At 42.6% G+C, this 21,829-nt stretch overlaps 1 protein-coding gene across 2 annotated transcripts in view; it reads left to right on the forward strand.

The window, feature by feature from the left end:
* Window positions 1-19,803, forward strand: part of exoc3 (exocyst complex component 3) — a 20,519-nt gene extending 716 nt beyond the window's left edge. For both annotated transcript variants that reach the window (XM_041991609.1, XM_041991610.1), the window contains exons 2-16: window positions 1-47; window positions 266-485; window positions 583-755; window positions 1,844-2,056; window positions 2,639-2,817; window positions 3,188-3,304; window positions 3,395-3,512; window positions 6,468-6,593; window positions 11,520-11,620; window positions 14,708-14,818; window positions 15,584-15,725; window positions 17,841-17,963; window positions 18,050-18,211; window positions 19,201-19,322; window positions 19,460-19,803. The exon at window positions 1-47 is cut by the window's left edge. In XM_041991609.1, coding sequence (XP_041847543.1) covers window positions 1-47; window positions 266-485; window positions 583-755; window positions 1,844-2,056; window positions 2,639-2,817; window positions 3,188-3,304; window positions 3,395-3,512; window positions 6,468-6,593; window positions 11,520-11,620; window positions 14,708-14,818; window positions 15,584-15,725; window positions 17,841-17,963; window positions 18,050-18,211; window positions 19,201-19,322; window positions 19,460-19,661 — 2,156 coding nt within the window. In that variant the 3' untranslated portion in view covers window positions 19,662-19,803. The remainder of the gene's footprint in view (window positions 48-265; window positions 486-582; window positions 756-1,843; window positions 2,057-2,638; window positions 2,818-3,187; window positions 3,305-3,394; window positions 3,513-6,467; window positions 6,594-11,519; window positions 11,621-14,707; window positions 14,819-15,583; window positions 15,726-17,840; window positions 17,964-18,049; window positions 18,212-19,200; window positions 19,323-19,459) is intronic.
* The last annotated feature ends 2,026 nt before the right edge of the window (window positions 19,804-21,829 follow it).

Consider the following 21,829-nt stretch of genomic DNA (forward strand, 5'->3'; position numbering starts at 1 on the left):
GAAGAAGAGAGGCCCGTAAAAAGGCCTCTGTGGAAGCCCGGCTGAAGGTCAGCTGTCATCAGACGTTGTAGTGTACTTTAAACCGTGTTGGCAGGTCTTTTTACATGATGACCATGGAGAGCATCAAGATAAAATGTTTGAAATGAGGAAATGAGAAACAACGCTTCTGTATTTATTACAGCTATGAAGTAAAGCTGAGAAATCACAGAAAAACCATCAATCATTAACATTATTCTGTTCTTAAATGATTCCTCATGTCATGTAGGCAGCTATCCAGTCCCAGTTAGACGGTGTTCGCACAGGACTGACCCAGTTGCACAACGCCCTGCTGGACGTCAAAGACATCCAGAGCTCACTGGCTGATGTTAGTAAAGACTGGAGGCAGAGCATCAACACCATCGAGAGCTTAAAAGATGTCAAGGATGCTGTGGTTCAGCACAGTCAACTGGCCTCTGCTGTGGAAAACCTTAAAAATATTTTCTCTGGTAAGTTTAACAGTGTCTCATCACTGACAGTATGGTTTGACAAAAAGAATGTTTACTTTAGTTTTTTGTGTGTTTTTTCCTTGTTTTCTTTTTCCAGTCCCAGAGATTGTGTTAGAGACTCGGCAGCTGATAGAGCGAGCAGAACTGTTGGAGGCCCACAGGAAGCTCATGGAGCTGGAGTGTTCCCGGGACGACCTCATGTATGAGCAGTACCGTATGGACAGCAAGAACACCAGCGACATGAACCTCATCTCCATCTACTTTGAAGATGTAAGACACCATACATCAGTGTAGTTAAACTGACAGTGTTGCTCCTCAGAGGTCTGCACAGGTAACTCAACTAAATTGACTTTTACTGAGTTTCATAATATTTGTTTTACCGTAAACACTTACATAGACATCAGAGAGTAGCAGGCCTTTTTTCTGGAGAAGACTTTTTGGTTTATAACATGTAGGTTGTTGTCTTATTTTCCAGTGGCTAATAAGCAACCAGCACCAGATATATTTCTGCTCTAGTTCATTGTTGTCTGGTCCAGCAGACTGCGTTTACATGTCCTTCAGGTTTGAGAAATGTGGCTCAAAGAGGGCAAGATGATCACAGCTGATGGAGTTGAACTACCTAAAGGTGACATAGCAGATGTTAGCCAGACTAATAACAACCATGAAGGAGGTCAGCCAGAGCCCAGTAACTACAGAGACTAACACAGGTCCTGAAGAGTTGGCTTAATGGGAAGAACAAAGTCCAAGTTATCAGTACGTGTTCCCTGCCAGTCATCTACGCCGTTGTAATAATAATCTGGCCAAAGGAAGGTAGTCACTGATACAAAGACCAGAAGGCCTTAAGATGCATGATGGTTTCACTCCAAGACCTGCACCCTGAAATAAGTCCAAAATTCTGCTTCATGTCTGGAAAACATCATCATAAATTCTGTCTTAATTTTTCTGTCTGGTCTCCAAAACTTCTATCCACCGGAATTAAACCACATTTACTGGAAAACTTCATTTCCGAGAGTCCTTTGAGAGAAGTTTCGCATCCAAAATCACTATTTTCTGCCTAGTTACATGGGTTTGATTGGACAAAGACGAGTGTCAGTAATTCTGTCACAGATATTTCCCTCTAGTGGTAAACGGGTGTGCACAGCCTCAGATGCATGTACGACTGCATTTCACTGCCATCTCCTATGTGCATGTAACAAATAAACACCTTGAAACTTGAAGCCTACTGGAGTCTAGAGCCGACTGGTCTCTGCTCTGAAGGACAGCACAGAAGGTTTTCTACACTTAACTATATAATTTGGTGAAATATTCAGTCTTATGCTGTAGTTGTAAACTTCTCGTATGCATTTTTGAACTTACAGGTACAAGGTTTGTCAGATGAGTTGGCCAAGCAGTTATGGATGGTACTGCAGAGATCCATGGTAACGGTTCGTCGGGACCCCACCATGCTCGTGTCGGTAGTTCGTATCATCGAGCGGGAGGAGAAGATTGATCGGCGTATGGTTGATCGAAAGAAACAGACTGGTTTCATCCCACCTGGGCGACCCAAACGGTGGAAGGACAAGATGTTTGAGGTTAGTAAAACTTACCAAAAGTAATAGAGAATTAGAACAGAAGACTTAGTATTTGTAAGGGCTCAGCTGGTTTTTAACAGCTGTATCTCCACCCAGTATTTATATTTATTTTTATTCCTGTGTTTGGTCAAATGAGATTTGGGTTTCTACTCAAATTATATTTAAAATATTATGTTGAAAGCGGTAGAAAATCATGTTGTTATTCTTTTTTTTGTTTGTTTTTGCTATACTTAAGGAATTCCACATGTAGAGCTGTAGGGTTGCTGCTTCCTAATGTGTGCAAACATCTTCTGCACTGGGAGCTCTCGTGATGAAGAGGCTAGATTAGATGTTTGCTGATTATTCAGCCAGGTAATAATGGTGTAAAAGACCTGATGATGGTTAGCTTAGCATATTACACCCTGTAGCCTTCAGTTGAGTTTACAGCTGATCAAGTTTGAAATGATTCGAGCCAAATTAGAGGCTATAAAGGGGGATTTAACTAGATGCATGCCGTTAGAAGTGAAACCTCGGTGCCAGTTTGGAGGGTGTGCTTTTCCCGGCCACCACGTGTTTCCTGAAGTCCTGGTGTTTCTGGCTCAGGTGTTGGAGGGCACCGTCAGCACCCGCATCGAGGGCACCCAGCCAGTGACTAGAGAAGCTGATAAGATGTGGCTGGTTCGTCTGCTGGAAATAACGAGGAGATATGTTCTAGATGACCTTGTTGTTGTCAAGAATCTCATGGTGCAGTGCTTCCCGCCACACTACAACACCTTCAACAGGTAACGTATAGTCTGAGTCTGATATGAGCGCGCCGCTCATTAAATTACATCAGAACTTTTTGATCTTACAGCAAAACATCAGACTATTAACTATTAAATATATATATATTATATGCACTGCCTCTAGCGCTACATGACCCACCTGGGCCCAACTGGACTCACAGCAGTCTGACTACCACTTAATGATGACATCCATCTTGTTTGAATTCATGCTTGTGTTGTTCTTACTCTCAGATGTAAGTTGCTTTGCATCAAAGCGTCTGCTAAATGACTGTAGAACAGAAAAGAAAGAAACTGCATCCTCCTGAGCGCTGCATTTCTTCTTCTGTTATTTATATTTACCACATGTATATTGGTGTTTGTGTTTCAGATTTTTCAGCCTTTATCACAACGCTGTGTCCTCTCGTGTCAAAGAACTGGCCTGTGAGGACTTGGAGGCTAATGAGATCGTGTCTCTGCTCACTTGGGTTCTGAATACATACAAAAGGTTTGTCCATCTCCATCCAGCTGAATGTAGCAGGTGGTTCATGGTTTATTAAAACCTGCAGACAGTCTTAAGGCCGGTTGTATGTTTCAGTGTGGAGATGATGGGCCATCCAGATCTTTCTTCAGAGTGTGATATCAACCAGCTGGAGCCACTGCTGGCTCAGGACGTGGTGAACGAGCTGCTCAGCAAATACGTCCAGACATTTACAGTAAGCAGCTCACACACATCAACATGTCAGGTTGTTGAATCATGGCCATAAATCACGTCATCACTGCAGCTCCTGAGATGTAGCGGAAGCCTCGTTTAGCATTCATGTTAAAGTGTGTGTGTCCAGAAAAGCTGAAGAAAATGCAGAGATTTGGTGCTACTTGTACCTGTAAGTGAAACGAACTGCTGAGCTCAGTTATCCCTGTATCTGTCTTTATGAGCCTTTACCAGTCACAGGGGTAATGGGATCCAGCACAGAATTACAGCGTGTGGGCAGTGGTGATGGGTGAGAAAAAAAAACCCAAAATGGCTGACTGCTGAGACCTGTCGCTCTCAACCATAGCCATCACTCTGGCTATGGAGTGTCAAGATTAAAGAAGAGGATGTCTTCACTGTTCCCTGGGGCTACAGTCACCTCGGGCATACTGTTGTATATGGGCATCGCACCTGTGGGGAATGTGGGTGTTTCGACACCCACGCTTTTCATGGAGAGAGGGTCCAACACCCACATTTCTTTTTCTTTTCATTTTTCTTAGCTGTAGTCCGTTTTAACTACATAGCCTTTAGCTTACATTTATTTTCTATTATTTTCTTTATTAGCTGAGGTTTGCTGGTGACAGCTGTAAAATCTGCTGGTCATAATCCAGCCAGATGGATCAGGTTCAGACATCTAACGAGTGTCTTCTCTAAATCAGTGGTGCTGTGCAGATGTTGGATTGGCAGGTTTAACTTTTAGGAACCATGAATGTGGTGAAGGTAAATTATAAACAGGTTCTGAAATACAAATCAGAGCAGGACCTTCTCTAACCAGGTGGTAATACAAAGGATTTATATGCAGGGGCGGATCTTAAAAAGCTCTGATGAGGGGGCCAGGCAGGGGCGCGGACCAGGAAAAGTGTGGCACAAACGAGAATGTTTTATCTTTTTTAAGGCCTAGATTTAGTAAATAATTAGCTGATCATTATAACTTAAACGCTCATCAGATGTTGTGGGAAAACAGCCAATGATGTTTCCAGTGTTGATGTGGAACAACATGTAGACGTGCTTCACTGCTGCTAGACTCGTGGTGTAAATGTAGAATTCTGTAAATGTGGGATGGTTTAACTCAATTGTCAGACACGTCGCAATTTCAGCCTAATTTAGACGTGATAGCAGTCTGATTGGATGTATTGATCAGTGATGGATGTTCCTCCATCTGACGTCAGCTTGCATCCGTTGCTGCAGTACAGAACAGCTACTGGTTAATGGTTAATTGACCCAATTACTTACATTGCTATTTCCCCCCTGTCTTTGTGAGTGTAACTGTTAATGTGCCAAACCATGCAGCCATACTGTATCTGATGATGTTTCCAGATCATTAACATGGGCGCTCCAGCACAGGGTACAGTAGTATATTCACCCTGTCAGTGACAACTTGGAAAACTCTATTTTGGAAATTAAAAGCATTACATGTGTGAGGACCATATTCTGTTACTGTTACCATCTTTTTTTTTTGCTGTAGCATAACCACAGATGTGTGGAAAAAGATGTAATGTGTTCTGTGCAATAATAATATTGTGCTGAAATCAGATCAGTTATAGTGTCCACTGAGGAACACCTTCAAAATGTTCAGGCTCAGGTTTTGTTTTGTTTTTAAAAAGTTTTTTCTTCTCCAGTTTGTAGGAAAAAGACTTGTAAACTCTTATTAATTCTAAATTGTCTTTCAGTGGCAATAACTCCTGTTATAGTTAAATAAAAACCATGTTTCCATGTTGTCAGTGATATTTGTCAGATTTGATCCGACACACTGACACCAGAAGGAAAGAGAGAAAAATCCCTCTTTAATCTCTGCATGACGATGCGTCTGACAGAAGCAGAACCGGTGGAAACTGCATGTTAGGAGACAGCAAATACACCAGCTGTACAAGTGTACACAACCTGAACAACAGCAGCTAAATCCAATTCATCGTACATTTCAAGAAATCATGTATAATTGTAACATGCTGCAACTTCAGCAATAACTGAATTGTGGTTGCGAGAAGCTTCTGGAGAGCAGGAGGAAGAAGTTGAGGGAACACGGAGAACTTAATGTTCCTGTGTCCTGTTTAGTGTGTGAGAACATTTCCATGCAGTGTTGAATTTTCCATTTAGAAATGTTCTTTGATATCAGAGCATCTCCGACCTGCTTCTACATAGAATCTGGTGGTAGGACAGAGAAACTGGAAATATCTCTTCAGACGTCACAACGTTCTCACCATCTTCATTCATTCTTCAGCTCGCCAGAATAATAATTACTCAATTAGTCATCTTTAATAAACAGCTGTGTTGGTTTCAGAAGTTCTAAAAAGACGAGAACATCTGATGAACTCCTCTGTAAGCGACTCTGAGATCAGAGTGCCGTCCGATCAGGTTCTGCTTCCCCAGTAAAGATGCTGGTATTTCTGTTGTGATTTAGGTTCTTGTGTTCCAGGTCAATATTTATGTGTTGTTTAGGTCCTGGTGAATATCCAAGTGGGATTTTAGTCACCGACATGAAGTAGGAGACAATGGCCATGAACGGGAGCAGGTGATGTAGAATATGTGGGGTTTACTGACTAACCTGCTACGACTGCTCTCCACATGGTTGATAAATACAGATTCTTTTGTGCTTATTTAAAATTTTATTTGTAGAATGGAATTCAGGACATTTTTTATGAGCGGTTGATAAATGAGGACCCAATTAACAAAGCTACAGAAAGCAGCAGACTGTTTCCACTGAAGGCGGACACCAATTAAACTTTATTAATGAATCTTACAGAACAAAAAGAACCGCTGTCATTTCTTCAGTCACTAACCTGAAACTCTGGTCCTGATCAGCGGCAACTTCATTTAGAAAACGGACACCTCGTTGCTTCGCTGCAAAGTGTCAAATATATCATAAAACTATAAATTACCTGCACTTTTAGTAAGTCTAAATGTTCTTTCTTATTCTTTTCAGTCTAATATAACTGGGTGGCTGCGGAAGGCTCTAGAAACCGATAAGAAGGACTGGCAGAAAGAAACTGAGCCTGAAGCCGACCAAGACGGCTACTATCAGACCACGCTGCCGGCCATCGTCTTCCAGGTAAACATGGTTTGTTGTGCTGATAGACGATGAAACGTTCCACTCGGGCTGATGCAGGTGGAGGAAGAATCTGCAATGAAGAAATCCTAAATATCTTTAGACCATCAGGAAATGCTTTGTCTTTAAATGAAGTGTTTCATTAAGCTTCATTTTTGGATGAAAGTGTCCATAATCAAAGTAATACACTCTTTCCACTGGACAAGAAACTCACTCCCAACCAGTTTGTGTTAGAGATTCAGTCAGCTAAATGACTGTTAACAGTTTGGCTCAAATACTCTAAATGTCGTGTATCACGGTGAATTCCTCTACTGATTTAATCTTTTTAGTCTTCCTGTGTAGGACCAGCTTCCTCTGAAAAAAGGTGAACAAAATAAACGATGTGAAGTGTAAACTTTTAGATTTGGGGAACCGATTAAAGGTCCGCAGAACACAGATGTCATTTTTATGACTCTCCTGTCTTATCTAGCTTTTATAGCTGGTTACAAACAGCCCTCACTTCTTGGGTTGAAGAGAAAACTTAAGCTGAAACATGATGGGAGTCCGTCAGATTTGGGGTGGGTTCTCTCTGAGTTCTGAGTTGATTTGAGAGAGAAATGTAAAGGCCCATTTATGGTCTGTCACAATGATGGTCACATGGGGTGAAAGAAGAGAAAAATAGTTTATAATTTGTGTATGTACAGGAGAAAACATGAGTGTGAAAAAAGTTTGTTAGAAATGTTTCTAACAAAAAGCTAAAGGGCCACAGGACTGAATGACTACAGACCTGTCGCCTTGATCTCTGTGGTAATGAAGTCATTTGAGCACCTTGTGCTGTCCCACCTAAAAGCCATCACCGACCCTCTCCTGGACCCACTACAGTTCGCCTTCAGAGCCAACAGGTCCCTACACTACATCTTCCAGCACCTAGACTCCTCAGGAACCTATGCGAGGATCCTGTTTGTGGATTTTAGCTCTGCAACCCGGCTCTGCTGCAGGACAAGCTGGCTCAGCTGAACATGCCTGGCTCCACCTGCAGGTGGATCACTGACTTCCTGTCTGACAGTAGTGTTCATTTTATCAGCCATTTTTAAATTTAGTCTCAGTTCTAGTCCAGTTTCAATCCTGCTCATTAGTTTTTATCACATGTAGACAACCTCATCCCGTTTTATTGAGTCAGTTTTAGTCGACTATAAGTCGAGCATTTTAGTCTTTATTTTAGTCCAAGAAAACATCATTTTATTTGTCTAGTTTTAGCAACAAAAACTGTCAACATTTTAGTCTGGTTTTAGTCAGGACAATCATTGTTAGTAGTTGTTCTACTAACTCAATGAAGTTTAACATTCAAATCAAATCAAACTTTATTTATAAAGCAATTTTCATGCTGGGGCAACACAAGGTGCTTTACATGAAAAATCAATATATGCATATTAAAAACAAAATGAGCCTTTTGCACACATCAAATGAGACTAAGTCTGTTGCACGCACAAACATACATATATACACATTAAGTGAAGCCGAGTTCCGAGTACCTGTAGGTTCGAAATGGACTTTTTGGGAAGACCAGAGAGCAGGGCATTACAGTAATCTAATCTACTAAAAATAAAAGCATCAGCACCTCCGTGCTGGCAAGAGAGAGAAATGGGCGGACTCTGGCCGGCGATGTTTTTAAGATGATAAAATCCTGTCTTTGTGGCATTTCTGATGTGTGGAGTAAAATCAAGCTCAAGAGTCGAAAAGAACCCCTAGGTTTTTCACGCACTTAGAGGGATTGAAATTATGTAGTTTTGGTAAAATGATTTCTCTCACTTCAGTTTCGTCCTGATTGGGCTGTAAGGAGTTCTCTGCCATCCATGACGTTATATCTAAAAGACAGTTTAAAAGGACGTTAACTGTCTCCAGGTCATCAGGAGACACGGCGATGTAAACCTGTGTGTCATCAGCATAGCTGTGGAAATCAATGCCGTGTCTCCTGATGACATCCCCGAGAGGTAACATGTACAAATTAAAAAGTATTGGGCCTAAAATTGATCCCTGGGGAACCCCACACTTTACTTCATGGATTTTTGAGGAGCATGTATCCATACTTACAAAGAATTTTCAATCTGTGAGATGGGAGTAAAACTACTTAAGAATAGTACCTGAGAGGCCCACCAGATTGTTAAACTACATTTAAAAATCCATTTAAAACTCATACTTAAAACATAACTATCATATTTTACGCAGAAATAATTGTAGGCATTTTTATGTTTATGTGCATTTCTTTATATTAATATTGATGCCAATTTAAATCAAATGTCCTTGTGATGGTAACCTGAAAACAAACGGAACAACATTTTATGTCACCAAATAAATACATTGGGATGAAACTCCTAGAGTCATGGTTCCCAACCTTTTGTAGCTTGGAACCCCATTTTGATATCACAAACTCTGGTGACCACAGACATTCAAAACACAGACAATTTTACTTACTTTGACTACACTACAGTACTACAGATACTACAACTTCACACACAATTCTACCAACAAGTCACTACTGTCGGTACGTGCTAAGAAGCTAGTAAGTTAGCCAGCGGTTTGCGGTCGGTTTAACGTTATTGTTAGAACATTACAGCCAGTGGTTTAATGTTACGTTATAAACAACCACCACCAAACTTTTTGTTAACTTACCACGATGTCTTTGTGGTGAACTACGACGTGTCTCTTCATGTTTGTTGTGTTTTTTCCAGCTATATTTCCAGACCACATTCCTTCCCTTTGACTAAAATCAAGCATAAGGTTTTTCTTCTCCACTTCATTGTAGCGAAAATGAGTCCATATATCACGTCTTCTCTTTCTCTTGGGCCCCGTGCAAAGCATGACCATTAATGGTTTACTTTTAACCTTTCACCGTGAATCCACCTCCTGTCTGTCCCATGTGTTTGTGCACCTGCCCGCTGCAGGTTTGAAAGGGGGGTGTGTGAGTGGAGGAAGAGCCGAGGAGGGGGGAGGAGAAGGAAAGGGGATTTGACAAAATCATATCATATAATAATATAATATAATTTCCATCTCGTCTTTGTTTGTGAACTAAAATGTCCATAGATTTTAGTCCAGTTTTTATTTAGTGATCTACATTTTTGTCCCGTCTATATTAGTCCACAAAAATGCATTCTGATTTAGTCCCAGTTATTGTTTAATAATGGGGGTTTTAGTCTCGTGAAAAATTTGCAAAGACGAAAACATTTTCATTTAGTTTTCATTAACGAAATTGACACTATCGGACAGGAAGCAGCATGTGAAGCTGGGTATGCATGTCTCTGACTGTTGGACTATCAGCATCGGTTCCCCTCAAGGCTGCATCCTTTCCCCCTTTCTCTTCTCCCTGTACACCAACAGCTGCACATCCAGTCGTCAATCTGTCCAGCTCCTGAAGTTTGCGGACAACACCACCCTCATTGGACTCATCTCTGGTGGGGATGAGTCTGCTTACAGGTGGGAGATTGACCATCTGGTGTCTTTGTGCAGTCAGAACAACCTGGACCTCGATTCTCTAAAGACAGTGGAGTTGATCGGACAGAACGAACACAGCTCCACCCGCCCCCATCACCCTGTGTGACTCCCCAGTCAGCACTGTGGATCCTTCTGCTTCCTGGGCACCATCATCAGCCAGGACCTCAAGTCACCAAGAAAGCCCAGCAGAGGATGTACTTCCTGCGGCAGCTGAAGAAGTTCACCCTGCCAAAGACAGTGATGGTGCACTTCTACACCTCCATCGAGTCCATCTTCACCTCCTCCATCACCATCTGGTACGATGCTGCCGCTGCCAAGGACAAGAGCAGACTGCAGCGTATCATTCGCTCTGCAGAGAAGCTGATTGGCTGCAGTCTGCCTTCCCTCGAGGACTTTTTTATCGCTAGGTCCCTGAGGCAAGCAGGAAAGATTGTTGGTGACCCCTCCCACCCCTCCCACAAACTTTTAGAAATGCTCCCCTCTGGCCAGAGGCTGCGGTCCATCAGGACCAAAACCTCACCCCATAAAAACAGTTTCTTCCCTCTGCAGCCAGCTTCATCAACATGGGCTGGGACAGTGGGCGTCGGTGGCCAAAATTCTTCTTGACATAAACATGTTTTCATCTGTGAGTGGATCCAGCAGCCTCAGGTGCAGCGATGACCTTTGACAATCCTTTGAATCAGGTGTGCTGCTGAAGGGACACATCCAGGATACCAGCCCTCGAAGACCAGAGTTGGTGATCCATGTTTAAGCTGATAAAACTTGCTGCAGTTTTAAAGCTTCACACACTGAGTTGTTTGTCCATTTGGAGTCACCGTAGTAAAAATGTTGGTAGCTGCATGCATGTGGACCCACGGCAAGTAGATATAAATGGTTTATTCTAAGAGAATAAAAACACAGCAGTTATTTTAGTAAAGTGATTAGATTCCAGTAGGAACATGCTGCATCTTTAAAGAACAAACATAAATTGTGATTGTGCCACAACTGTCAGATATAAAAATGCCCTTTCAGAAACCCAAAGTTTAATGTGTTATCAGACAAAGTGTCTACAAGAATGTTGGCCTGTGGTACGGGGATCCAAACTGGGAATGGTTTTTACTCATTTTGGCTGAACCATGTTCATTCCTGTAGGAGACATTTCACAGGTTTCTGTGAGCACTGTATGATGAATCACTACCAGGAGCCATGCCACACTTTTCCCTATCAAGCTGCACATTTTCATGTCTTTTTTGTTTTCTTAAGACTGCACGACTAGTAATTTGTGACAGAAAGTTGGTATGAGCAGCTGTAATCTGTGTGCATTCCTACTGTCTGGTGCCCAGAATAAATGTCAGAAAGATGTGACAGTATGTGGCATCCTGATTCAGGATCAGCGACAGCTCTTTACATACCCCACAGTCCTGGTCACGCCCTTTCCCTCCTGCTGTGATATTCACCTGTCCTTGATCTCCTCTTCCTCAGATGTTTGAGCAGAATCTGCAGGTTGCTGCACAGATTGATGGAGACTTCAAGGAACAAGTTCTCAAGCTTTGTCTGAAACAAATGAACTCTTTCCTCACCAGGTAATTTTTTAGACATTTTTCCTTTTAACATGATTAAAGTCCCTGGAACACCTGGAATTAGTTTCATTTTATCCACTTTAAGTCCACTGTTGTTCCTGAGTTTGACTCCGTCAAGGGATCTTGAGAAAAATCCACTATCACACTGGTGAAGTCCTTAGTGGGAGAATGAGCGAAGCAGTGTCAGCTCCTGCTCTTAAAGGTCTGAGCTGAAGGCAGACGATGCCAGCAAGACATAAGCCACTCATAGCAGCTCTGTAATCCACCAAGATAAGTAGATACTCCATTAGATAAAGAAAGAACCCTCCAGTTTAAAGATGTTACATACCAGAGTCTGATTGAGGTAAAAAAGAAAATAATCTGGTACTCACTCCGTCTTAAAATCAGAATAATGGCTGTCGTTATTTACTGAGCATAAACTCAAAGTCAGATTCAGTGAGCCTGTTTACACCAAAGATCTGATCAGGATCAGATTTCTGGAGTTTTCAGATTATTCCAGTCATCATGTAGACAACATAATCTGATTTATGAGAAATCTGATTTAACCCATTTCAGTTTTTCCCCAAGTACTGTGTTTTCCTGCATGCAGACACGTGCATCTGATTTTTTTTCAGTGTTTTTACATCTGAGCATGTGCAAAAAACTGCGTTGTTTCCTTCTTTTTAACAGAAGACGTTAAGTGAGTGGAACATAAGAAAAGCAAGACGGTGTGCAGCAGCAAGTCAGGGTATAAACAAAGTGAAAGCAGCTTATTAGTGGCTAACAGTAAGACCAGGGGCACCACGATGTTCAACAAAGACCAGATGTTTAAAAATGAAATCATACAGAGTGCCATTTATTGTCATTATACTGTGTACAACGAGATTGGGAAGCATCTCTTTTTTTAGTGGAGTCAAATTATAAAAAAAAACAAGGGAAAGGTCATAAAAAGTGCAAAAAAAGGCTTTATCGACAGAAGGAATATAAAATGTTAAAAATTTTGGAGTGTTAAAATGTAAGTGAAATATATTGCATTAGAAAAATATGTAAATTGCAGCATTAAGAAAAGTAAAAGATGTATTGCACCTGTAGAGAATATTTTAAAATATGAACCTTGCACCAGTGAGGCAGCAGCAGTAATGTTTATATTCACATGTATGTTATACTGTTGGATGGGGTTGTTACATGTGAGAGTTCAGGATGGTGATGGTTCTCGGAAAGAAACCGTTTTTAAGTCTTTGTCCTTTCTTTGATGCATCTGTAGCGTCTACTAGAAGGCAGCAGATCAGTGTCATCTGTCCTTAATGATGTTCTGAGCTCTGCTGAGGCACTGGGTGGTGTAGATGTCCTTCAGGGCGGAATAGATAATCCAATAATTCTTTGTGCTGGTTTGACTGTTCCCTGAAGCCTGGCTTTGTCTCAGTGCAGCTCCCGTATCAGGTGGAGATGCCTAAGTCTCTCCATGGACGAACGGTAGAAAGCCAGCAGCAGCTCTTTGTCCAGGTTGTTCTTCCTGAGGACTCTCAGGAAGTGCAGTCCTTGCTGAGCCTTCTTTATGATGGCTGAGATGTTTTCTGTCCAGCACAGCTCATCTGCGATCTGGACTCCCAGGAACCTGAATGTGTGGACTCTCTCCACACACTCGCCGTTGATGTACAGCTGGGCGGGTTGGTTCTGTTCCTGCTGAATCCACGATGATCTTTAGTTTTTGTTGTGTTAGGTACCAGATTGTTTTCTGAGCACCAGGTTGTTAGCATCTGGACCTCCTCTCTCTAGGCTGCCTCCTCTCCCTTTGAGATCAGTCCGACCACAAATTGTTTTCGTGGGCCGGACTGAAGTGGGCGTAGAGGCAGTACAGGAGGGGACTCGACATGCAACCCTCTGGTGAACTGGTGCTCAGCAAGCAGGTGGAGCCCAGGTCTCTGTGTGAGGTCTGTTGGTGAGAAAGTTTTTAACACAGGAACATGTGAGAGGGGGAAGGCCCAGGATGGCCAGTCTGGTTGTCAGAATGTCCGGGATGGTTGAACTGAAAGCTGAGCTGTAGGCCATGAAGAGCATTCTGGTATAGCACAGCGAGCAGAGCTATGGCCATGGCAAGATTATCGGGCTGTTTTTTTGTCCCGATTCTTCCCGACCACAGACGGCAAACTCCCGGTTATCTTGAGTCTTATAAGATTTCCCTATAAAATTATTACTTGGTCTGAGGTGTGTTAAGAGAAAATCCGTCCCGACAATCGGTTCCGAAACGGGTCATGGCCGACAATCGGAAGTATTAAACATGTTCAATATTTAGGACAAAAAATCTTCACGTGTGAGTGGAAAGCCGACGACTCCTGAGTTGGGACTGTGTGGATGGTGATGAGGAACGGAGCGTAGCCAATCAGAGAGCGAGCTGGCGGAGAACAAGGAAGGATGTAAAGTCTGTGTTCATGCCGTCTCCAGTTATTCTTTTCTGTTCTGGATTTTTCTGTTAATAATAGCCCCACCATCATTCTCTCGTCTTGTATATCTTCTTCCAGGCTGGGTGTTGTGTTTTCCGGTTGTTGCTATCGTTCTTCTGCTTTTTTGTTGGATCGCGTTTGGTCATGTGAGATCTCCGGCTCGGAGGACTAGACTGTAGATCAGATGCAGGACAGCATCGTTATGTGTGTGTTGTTCCGTGATGAGATTATTTGAGCCACCACACACAGTATGATCAGAACTGTTTCATGCCTGATTTTTCTCCTCACGTATGAGGTCTCGACCACATAAAAAAACTTTGTGTGTACCAGACCTAAGAGAAGCAACTGTTGCTGCCAATAGTCTGGGAAGGGTTATAGGGTCTATTCTCCAGAGAGAAAGGTTATTCACAAGACATCTGCCATTCTTCCAAGAGTGGACCAGCAAGTTCAGAACCCAAGAAAAACCCAAGAGCTCCATCTCAGACTCTCCAGGCCTGTTAAATGTTCATGACAGTCCAAGTTAGAAAAAGTCTGAACCAGTATGGCTCATTTGGAAGGGTTGCAGAAAGCACAGCCTAGGTTGGCAACGGCCACCAGAGCAATCAAAAGAATAAAGATTTGTAATTATTCCAACTATAAATGTGTGAAACTAACATTTGTGTGTTTGCAGATACCGGGAGGAAGCTGTGGTCTACAAAGATGAGCACATGAGGGACAGACAGCTGCCTCAGTGTTACGTTCAGTACATGATTGCCATCATCAACAACTGCCAGACATTCAAGTAAGACCTCATCTCACCATCTTACAGTTTACTACAGCGGGGAACGAAGTTGTAATATCAGCCTGTTACGTGGCGACACAGCAGGGCTGAAGGTTAAAAATGGGATTAGTCTATATCAGGATAATTGTTTTATTATTTTTCCAGTGTAAGAATTAGGAATTACCTGTCTCAAATATTCACTCCTTTCCCATGATCATCCATTATCGAGTTACATTTGTGGTTTAATTGAATAAAAAACCTTATTTCCCACCATGTTTTCCTTTCCTGACATTTAGATTCTGTCTAAACAAACCAAATGTGTTTGTCATTTTATGATCTGTATTTTTTTTCTGTTTCACATTTTCCAAACCCATCCTGCGGGTCAGACTGGGCCCAGATCCTTCGCCTTAACACCCCCGTTCTAAACAGTAAACCGAGTCTAAAGTTCCACCACTGAACTTTGTCATATTTTCTCAGTGAGTCGCCCCTAACGACGTCTAATCCAGCGTCATCTTCCTCCTGTCTCATCTCTGAGTCTGATGTTGACTCTTTGCTCCTGCTCTCTCCTTCTTTTCCTTCCTCGGTCACCAGCAGGTAACAGGAGGAAGGACGTCTCAGCAGGTCTTTTATAATGAGGATCACTCGGTCCTGATCAGATATTAAAGTTTAGAAATGAAAGATTCTGTAGTGAAAAAACTGTTTTGAGAAGTGAATCCATGTTTCATGTCTGAATATGTCTGATGTTGAACATTTGTTCCAAAGTTGGTTCTGCTGTGTGTTTGTCAGAGAGTCCATCAACAGTCTGAAGAGGAAGTACTCTCAGTCGTCTCTGCCCACCGAGAGTGATGCCGCCATAGAGAAGACGCTCAACGAGGTGGCCAAAGATGGCTGTCAGTTCCTGCTGGATGAAGTCTTCCTGGATCTAGAAGTGAGAAGTGCCGTTGTTAGACTGGACCTCATTCACTACGAAGCTGACGCACAGCTGCTTACATCCACCCAAAATTTTAGTTGTACTGTTTTATTAGTTCTGCATTTTAGGTCTTAATGTCTATAAATGTAAATGTGTGACAGTTGTTAATTATTTCTTAAATAATCACACATGTAGAGAATGTTCATGGCATCACTTTAAAAGGAATATAAGTTCATGTGAATATGAGACGGTATTAAACGCTCATTCGTTTTTTTCAAATTCACAGGTCAGACAGTAATTACGTTCTACTGCTTTATTCAGTGTAGGTTTTCAGGTTATGAACTGCTTTCACATTTAATTGTGAAAAGATGAGTCTTAAGACTTTTTATAATCATAACTGCAAATGTCTTAGATCTAGTTTTCATGTCAGTGTAGCTGAAATGGCACATGGTTGTACCAGATGCATATTTTGGATGCAGTAGCAGAACACGTCACACTACTTGGCCAATTAGACTGAGACACATGAACAGTTCAGAAGTGGAAACATTTGTGGATCACAGTTAGCTGCAGAAAACAGCAAACAGGTAGACAGACGACAAGCCACCCGCGGCTAAAAGGCGTTAGCTATAAAGGGCCGAAGCTGCCAAAACCAAAAATATACAAGAAATATAAAACTGGCTCAATAATCTAATTAAATTATACTATGAAAGAAGTAAAAAATATGAGGTAATATATTTAATAATTTTTTACAACAATAAAATGTACAAAACACTTTTCTGGGTCTGATGGCAGCTCTACTGTGAAACCAGTAAACAGTCCTTCATGTGAGACCGAACCAGACTGGGACTCACACTAACCAGTGTTTCATCCAGATGTAAAACCCTGCAGCAGGAAGCCTTTCTACCTGAATTCTCAGGTGTACAACCTCACCTGTTCCCTCATCATCCCTTCATCCAGCTGACATCTTGGAAATGCCGCCATCTTTACTTCTGCACACATAAACTGTCCTTTATATCTGACCCATGTTCAGCCAGAAGATCATCAGCTGGAGACGTTCCTGCACTCGTCCACCATTCTCTGGGACGGGTCCACCGTTCTCTGGGACGTGTCCGCCATTCTCTGGGACATGTCCTCCGGTCTTTGGGACGTGTCCCCTGGTCTCTGGGACATGTCCGCCGGTCTCTGGGACGTGTCCACCGGTTTCTGGGATGTGTTTATCACTGCGCGTCCTCTAAGGAGGAAACAGATTAAAATCCGCATGGTAGTGGACCCAACCTCCACCAAGCTGTTGTCATTTTTTTGTGGGTATTATTTTTTAATTAGAGCTTATATGGTAAAATGATCCCTGTTTCCTCGTAGGAAAAAATCCTTTAAAACAATTCCTGGATATAGGCCAGGGGTGGCCAACGTTGGTCCTCAAGAGCCACAATCCTGCAGGTTTTCCATGCATCCCTGCACCAACACACCTGACTCAAATTAAATGGATCCAACAGCCTATAAGGATCTGCACAATGACTCATTAGTTTAAGTCAGGTGTGTCGGTGCAGGGATGCATGGAAAACCTGCAGGATTGTGGCTCTCGAGGACCAACGTTGGCCCCCCCTGATCTAGGCGGTGACCTGGATCACCCCCAAATCTAATCACTCTTTCCTTATTTCATTTCTGACTTTACTGAAAATTTCTTCAAAATCCCGAACTTTGGCACATTAATTCGTTTATTTTTGTAATATTTGTGTGTTTGTTTTCTTTGGTCCGTTTGGGGCTCCGTGGTTAGCAGGGCTCTTTCTGAGGAAACAAAAAGCTGCCGGACGCTGATGAGAGCGTCATGTTGGATAGAAATCCGACCTGAGACTGCTTACTGTAGAGAAATAATTAGATTTTAGTTGTCAGATTTCTGTCTACACGGTCCTGAAAATATCAGATTAAGTAGATTTTAAAGATAAAATCTCGTCTGGTTGCATTCAGCCTAATTAGGAGAGTTTACAGGGAACAAAAGCACATTTAGATGAATTATTATTTACCTTTTGCTTTTCTTTGTATTCTCCATAAACACAAATCAATGTTGGAGTGTTTTCTGTGGTCAGAAAAATTCCAGTACATGTAATCCATTTGGTTTTGGGATTGTTTGACCAGAACCACCTGAATGAGCTGCTGACCAGGAAGTGGCTGGCGGGGTCTCACGCTGTGGACACCATATGTGTGACGGTGGAGGACTACTTCAATGACTTCAACAAAATCAAAAAACCTTTTAACCAGGTAGGATTTTAACTCCAGTATTAGAGAATGAATATGTGACTGAACTGGAGCGCGGAGCTCTGACCTGCTGCATGCGCTGTGTGCAGGAGATGACCAACAAGGCCTTGCGCAGGGTGGTGGTGGAGTACATTAAAGCTGTGATGCAGAAGAGAATCACCTTTAAAAATGCTGATGAGAGGAAAGAGGGAGCTGAGAGGATGATCAAAGAAGCTGATCAGTTCAAGTTCCTGTTCGGGAAACTGTCGGCGGTGAGTTCACACCTGCATGTTTACCACTAACACTTCAGCTTAGTGTCTAATTCCCAAACATCCAACAGTTAATGGTGCTGGTAACTGTAGGAGCTTCTTTAATATGTAGTGTCCCATGATTAATGTTCAATAAATTTATCAATGAAAATCAGTAATTATGAGGCACTGCCAGCAGACATTTACCTAAAAACCTGTAACCAGTCTACACATCCGAGCCCTCACTGTAGGTCAGTTCACCCTGCGTCTTACTGCGTGGAGTCTCCGTGTATGCCTGGGCTCTCTCCCGGTTCTCCGGCTTGCGCCCGCAGTCCTTCATCTTGATGTTAGGTTAACTGATCACTAAATTCTCCCTAGGAGGGAGCGGTTTTTTGTCTCTGTGTTGGTCCTGTGATGGACTGGCGACCTGTCCCGACTCCAGCTCTTCTTTACCCTGCTTTGGACTAAGTGGGTATAGAAAATGGATGGATGCTCCGCTGGGTGTTTTTAATTTGTACCAATTACTTTTCCAGCCTTTTCTGGCCCAGTTCCAACTGGAGATTTGTTTTAAAGGAATCAGATTTGTTTTCTTGTCAGAAGAAGGTTCTGGTTGGTTTGGGGTTAAAGGTGGGGTCAGAGGCAGTATGAATCACATGTGTGTATTCATGTTTCACAGTCAGACTTTGTAAAATTCATCTCAAATTTTATGATTAAGCTGAAGTTAATTGTCTTATTCCACAAGGATGAAATAAAGCAATTTAAGAAAAATCGTAAAGAATGACTCCGTTGCATCTCCTGTGTTTTCTGACAGCTTAAAGTCTTTGAGGAAGTCACTAACATGAATATTTTTCCTGTTAGCCTCCATCTTTCTGGTTCAGCAGCAGACAGATCAGCTCTGCGGGATGGATTATTGTTTCAGTTTCCTCTATAAATGTGACATTACATTGAGATGTGGACACTGTGAGAGGCTGCTTTCACGTCCCAGTGACCAGGAAACCCATCTGTTGTTGCAGGGTGAGGATACAGACCGGCTCTGTGGCGCCATCTCTGCCATAGCTGAGGTGTTCAAGTTGACTGACCCTACGCTGCTGTTCCTGGAGGTCACCACACTGGTGTCCAAATATCCTGATATCAGGTGGGTCCCGTCAGTGCTGTTAACTGTTCCATCAGGATGAAATCAAACTGTGTCTCTGAGTTGTTCGTGATCAGCTGCTACAGAAATTTTAAGCTCCTTTCTTTAATGGTGTGTTTTGTCCTTCCGGCTCTCCGTAGGGAGGAGCACATCCAGGCTCTGCTGGCGGTCCGCGGCGATGCCAGCAGGGAGATGCGGCAGATGATCATCGGGACCCTCAGCGAAAACAAAGTGTCCCACTCTGGTGTCGCACAGCCCATTTTCAAAGACATTACTGTGCCCACCATCACCACAACCATGACTACCATGACCTCCATGGCAACTGCAAAGCTGCTGAAATAAAACCAGACAGCATCCCACCACCTGCAGCAGGAGGAAGATGGTTTAATTCAGCTTCTTGATTTGCTTCTTCACACCTTTTACCTGTTTGATTTTCATACTGATCTCATGTTTGACTTAATAAACCACAGCTGGAATAAAAACCGCAGCTTTTCTACTGATTCCAGCTTCCTGCTGCTGCTTCACCTCTGTTCACTTCCAAACACGTTCATGTTTTTTAGCAGAGCTTCAGATTAGATGCACAAAAAGCCAGAGCAGCGGGCCGCCGCTCCCACCACCAGCTGGGCGGAGGGGACGTAGTGTCGGGGGTGCTGAAGAAGTCAGGCTGATCGTCAGTCATAATCACAAACAGTGCATGTCTAAGGTAAAGATATTTTAGCTTCTGAATGACGAGGTGTGATCCAGTTAGCTGACTGTTTATTAACAAGAAGAAACGAGCAGGAGAGAGAGGATGATGATGGAGGAGGGCGTGTTTCCCTGTGTGCAAGACTTCCTCCTACTGTCCAATTAATGCACATTAACTGGTGATTTTATATTTTCCCTGAGTGTAGTGATAGGATAAATCAGGTATGGAAAATGGATGAACAGAACTGGAATTATCTAACAAAGTAGAATCATGTTCTAGTCGAACATTGTTTTTTATCCAGAAGAACTCAGCTCATGATAGCTTCCCCCATGGCCCATGTCTAAGACAATAACTGCTCACGGCTCTTCATCGTTGCTCTTAACTCCTCATCAGGGCTCGGATTACACCGGAGATTTACGGGGAGCCTTTGTCGGGCGTGTACCTTGACTTTGCACATCATGTGCACATGCATATATATTAGTGCACGTAGCGTGGTCAAAAATATGGTTACTACAAAAAAAAACTGCTGCTGCTGTTTGCAGCTTGTTTAATCAGGAAAGTTTTTTTAACAACCACAAAACATCCTTGAGGACGGCAGCGGCTCAGGCGGTAGAGCAGGTCGTCCAATGACCGGAAGGTCGGCGGTGGATGAATAATGGATACACAATGTAAGCGCTTTGAGGGAAAAGCATTATATAAATAATCCATTATTATAAGAAAGCATATAAAGCATGCCACAAACAGCGCTGCTGTCCACTGTGCTGAAGGAAACAAAGGATCACATTTGGAGGATTTAATTAAATAAAACACAAAGCTGGCAAACTATCTTTTCAATACACATCAGGAACCTTTCTGAAAAATTAAGTGTAACCTGAAAGTGAAGTATTTTTAGGGCTCCCCTCAAAGTATCAGTTGAATGTCTTAGGGGAGCTCCTGTGCCTTTCAGGGGAGCCAAGCTCCCCTTAGCTCCCCTGTAATTCGAACCCTGCTCATCATGATTTCATCACTGGCTGAAAAGGGGAAACTTTCTCCTGAGGGCTAGGAGGACGACACTTCTGATGGCCTCCTCCTCATAAACCTAGACCAGCTTTTCAGTCGTCACCAGTTCATCTGCTTTCATGTGGTTTATTAAACCCACTAAATAAAACTCTGCTGAGAGGAACTGCTACCTGCACTGACTCTGCAAGTAAGAACAAAATGTGGGCAGCAGTTGGATGCAGAGCACCACAATAAACTACGCATGTTCAGTTTCCCAAATCACTGCTAGTGGTGCCCTAGTGGTTCCAGAGATGGGCTTGGGTCTGGAGGACTGCAGTTCTAGTGGGACACTTGGTGGCAACCAGGGTGAATCACTGTGGGACCCTGAGCAAGGCCCTTGACCCCAAACTGCTCCTTGGGTGCTGAAATCTGGCCAGGCAGCCCACTTCTCCTGGTGTATCTATATGGGTTAAAGATGGACTTTCCCTGCTGGGAATAATAAAGAACAATAAAAAAAAAATTCACCTTTTTGTAGTTACCTACAGTCTTTTTCCAGCAGTTGTTTCCTGATCTACTCTTCGGGCTGTGTGTGTTATTCTAGATCAGTGGTTCCCAACCTATTTTCTTTCAAGCCTTTAAGCAAAATGCTGGTAACAACAACTGATTTGAGGCTAATCCTGATAATTATAAATGTATGGATGCAAATTAGCATTTTTGCTATAATCCAGCATGTTTACATCTATCACTGACTGAAAAGATGTTCATTAATGTGCACTGTCCCTATTAAATAAATAAATAAATAAAATCAAGAGGACACAACATAATCTGGTGTCCATGTTTTCTCCCC

The sequence above is a fragment of the Melanotaenia boesemani genome, chromosome 8 (assembly GCF_017639745.1).
Source record: "Melanotaenia boesemani isolate fMelBoe1 chromosome 8, fMelBoe1.pri, whole genome shotgun sequence".
Classification (NCBI taxonomy): Eukaryota; Metazoa; Chordata; class Actinopteri; order Atheriniformes; family Melanotaeniidae; genus Melanotaenia; species Melanotaenia boesemani.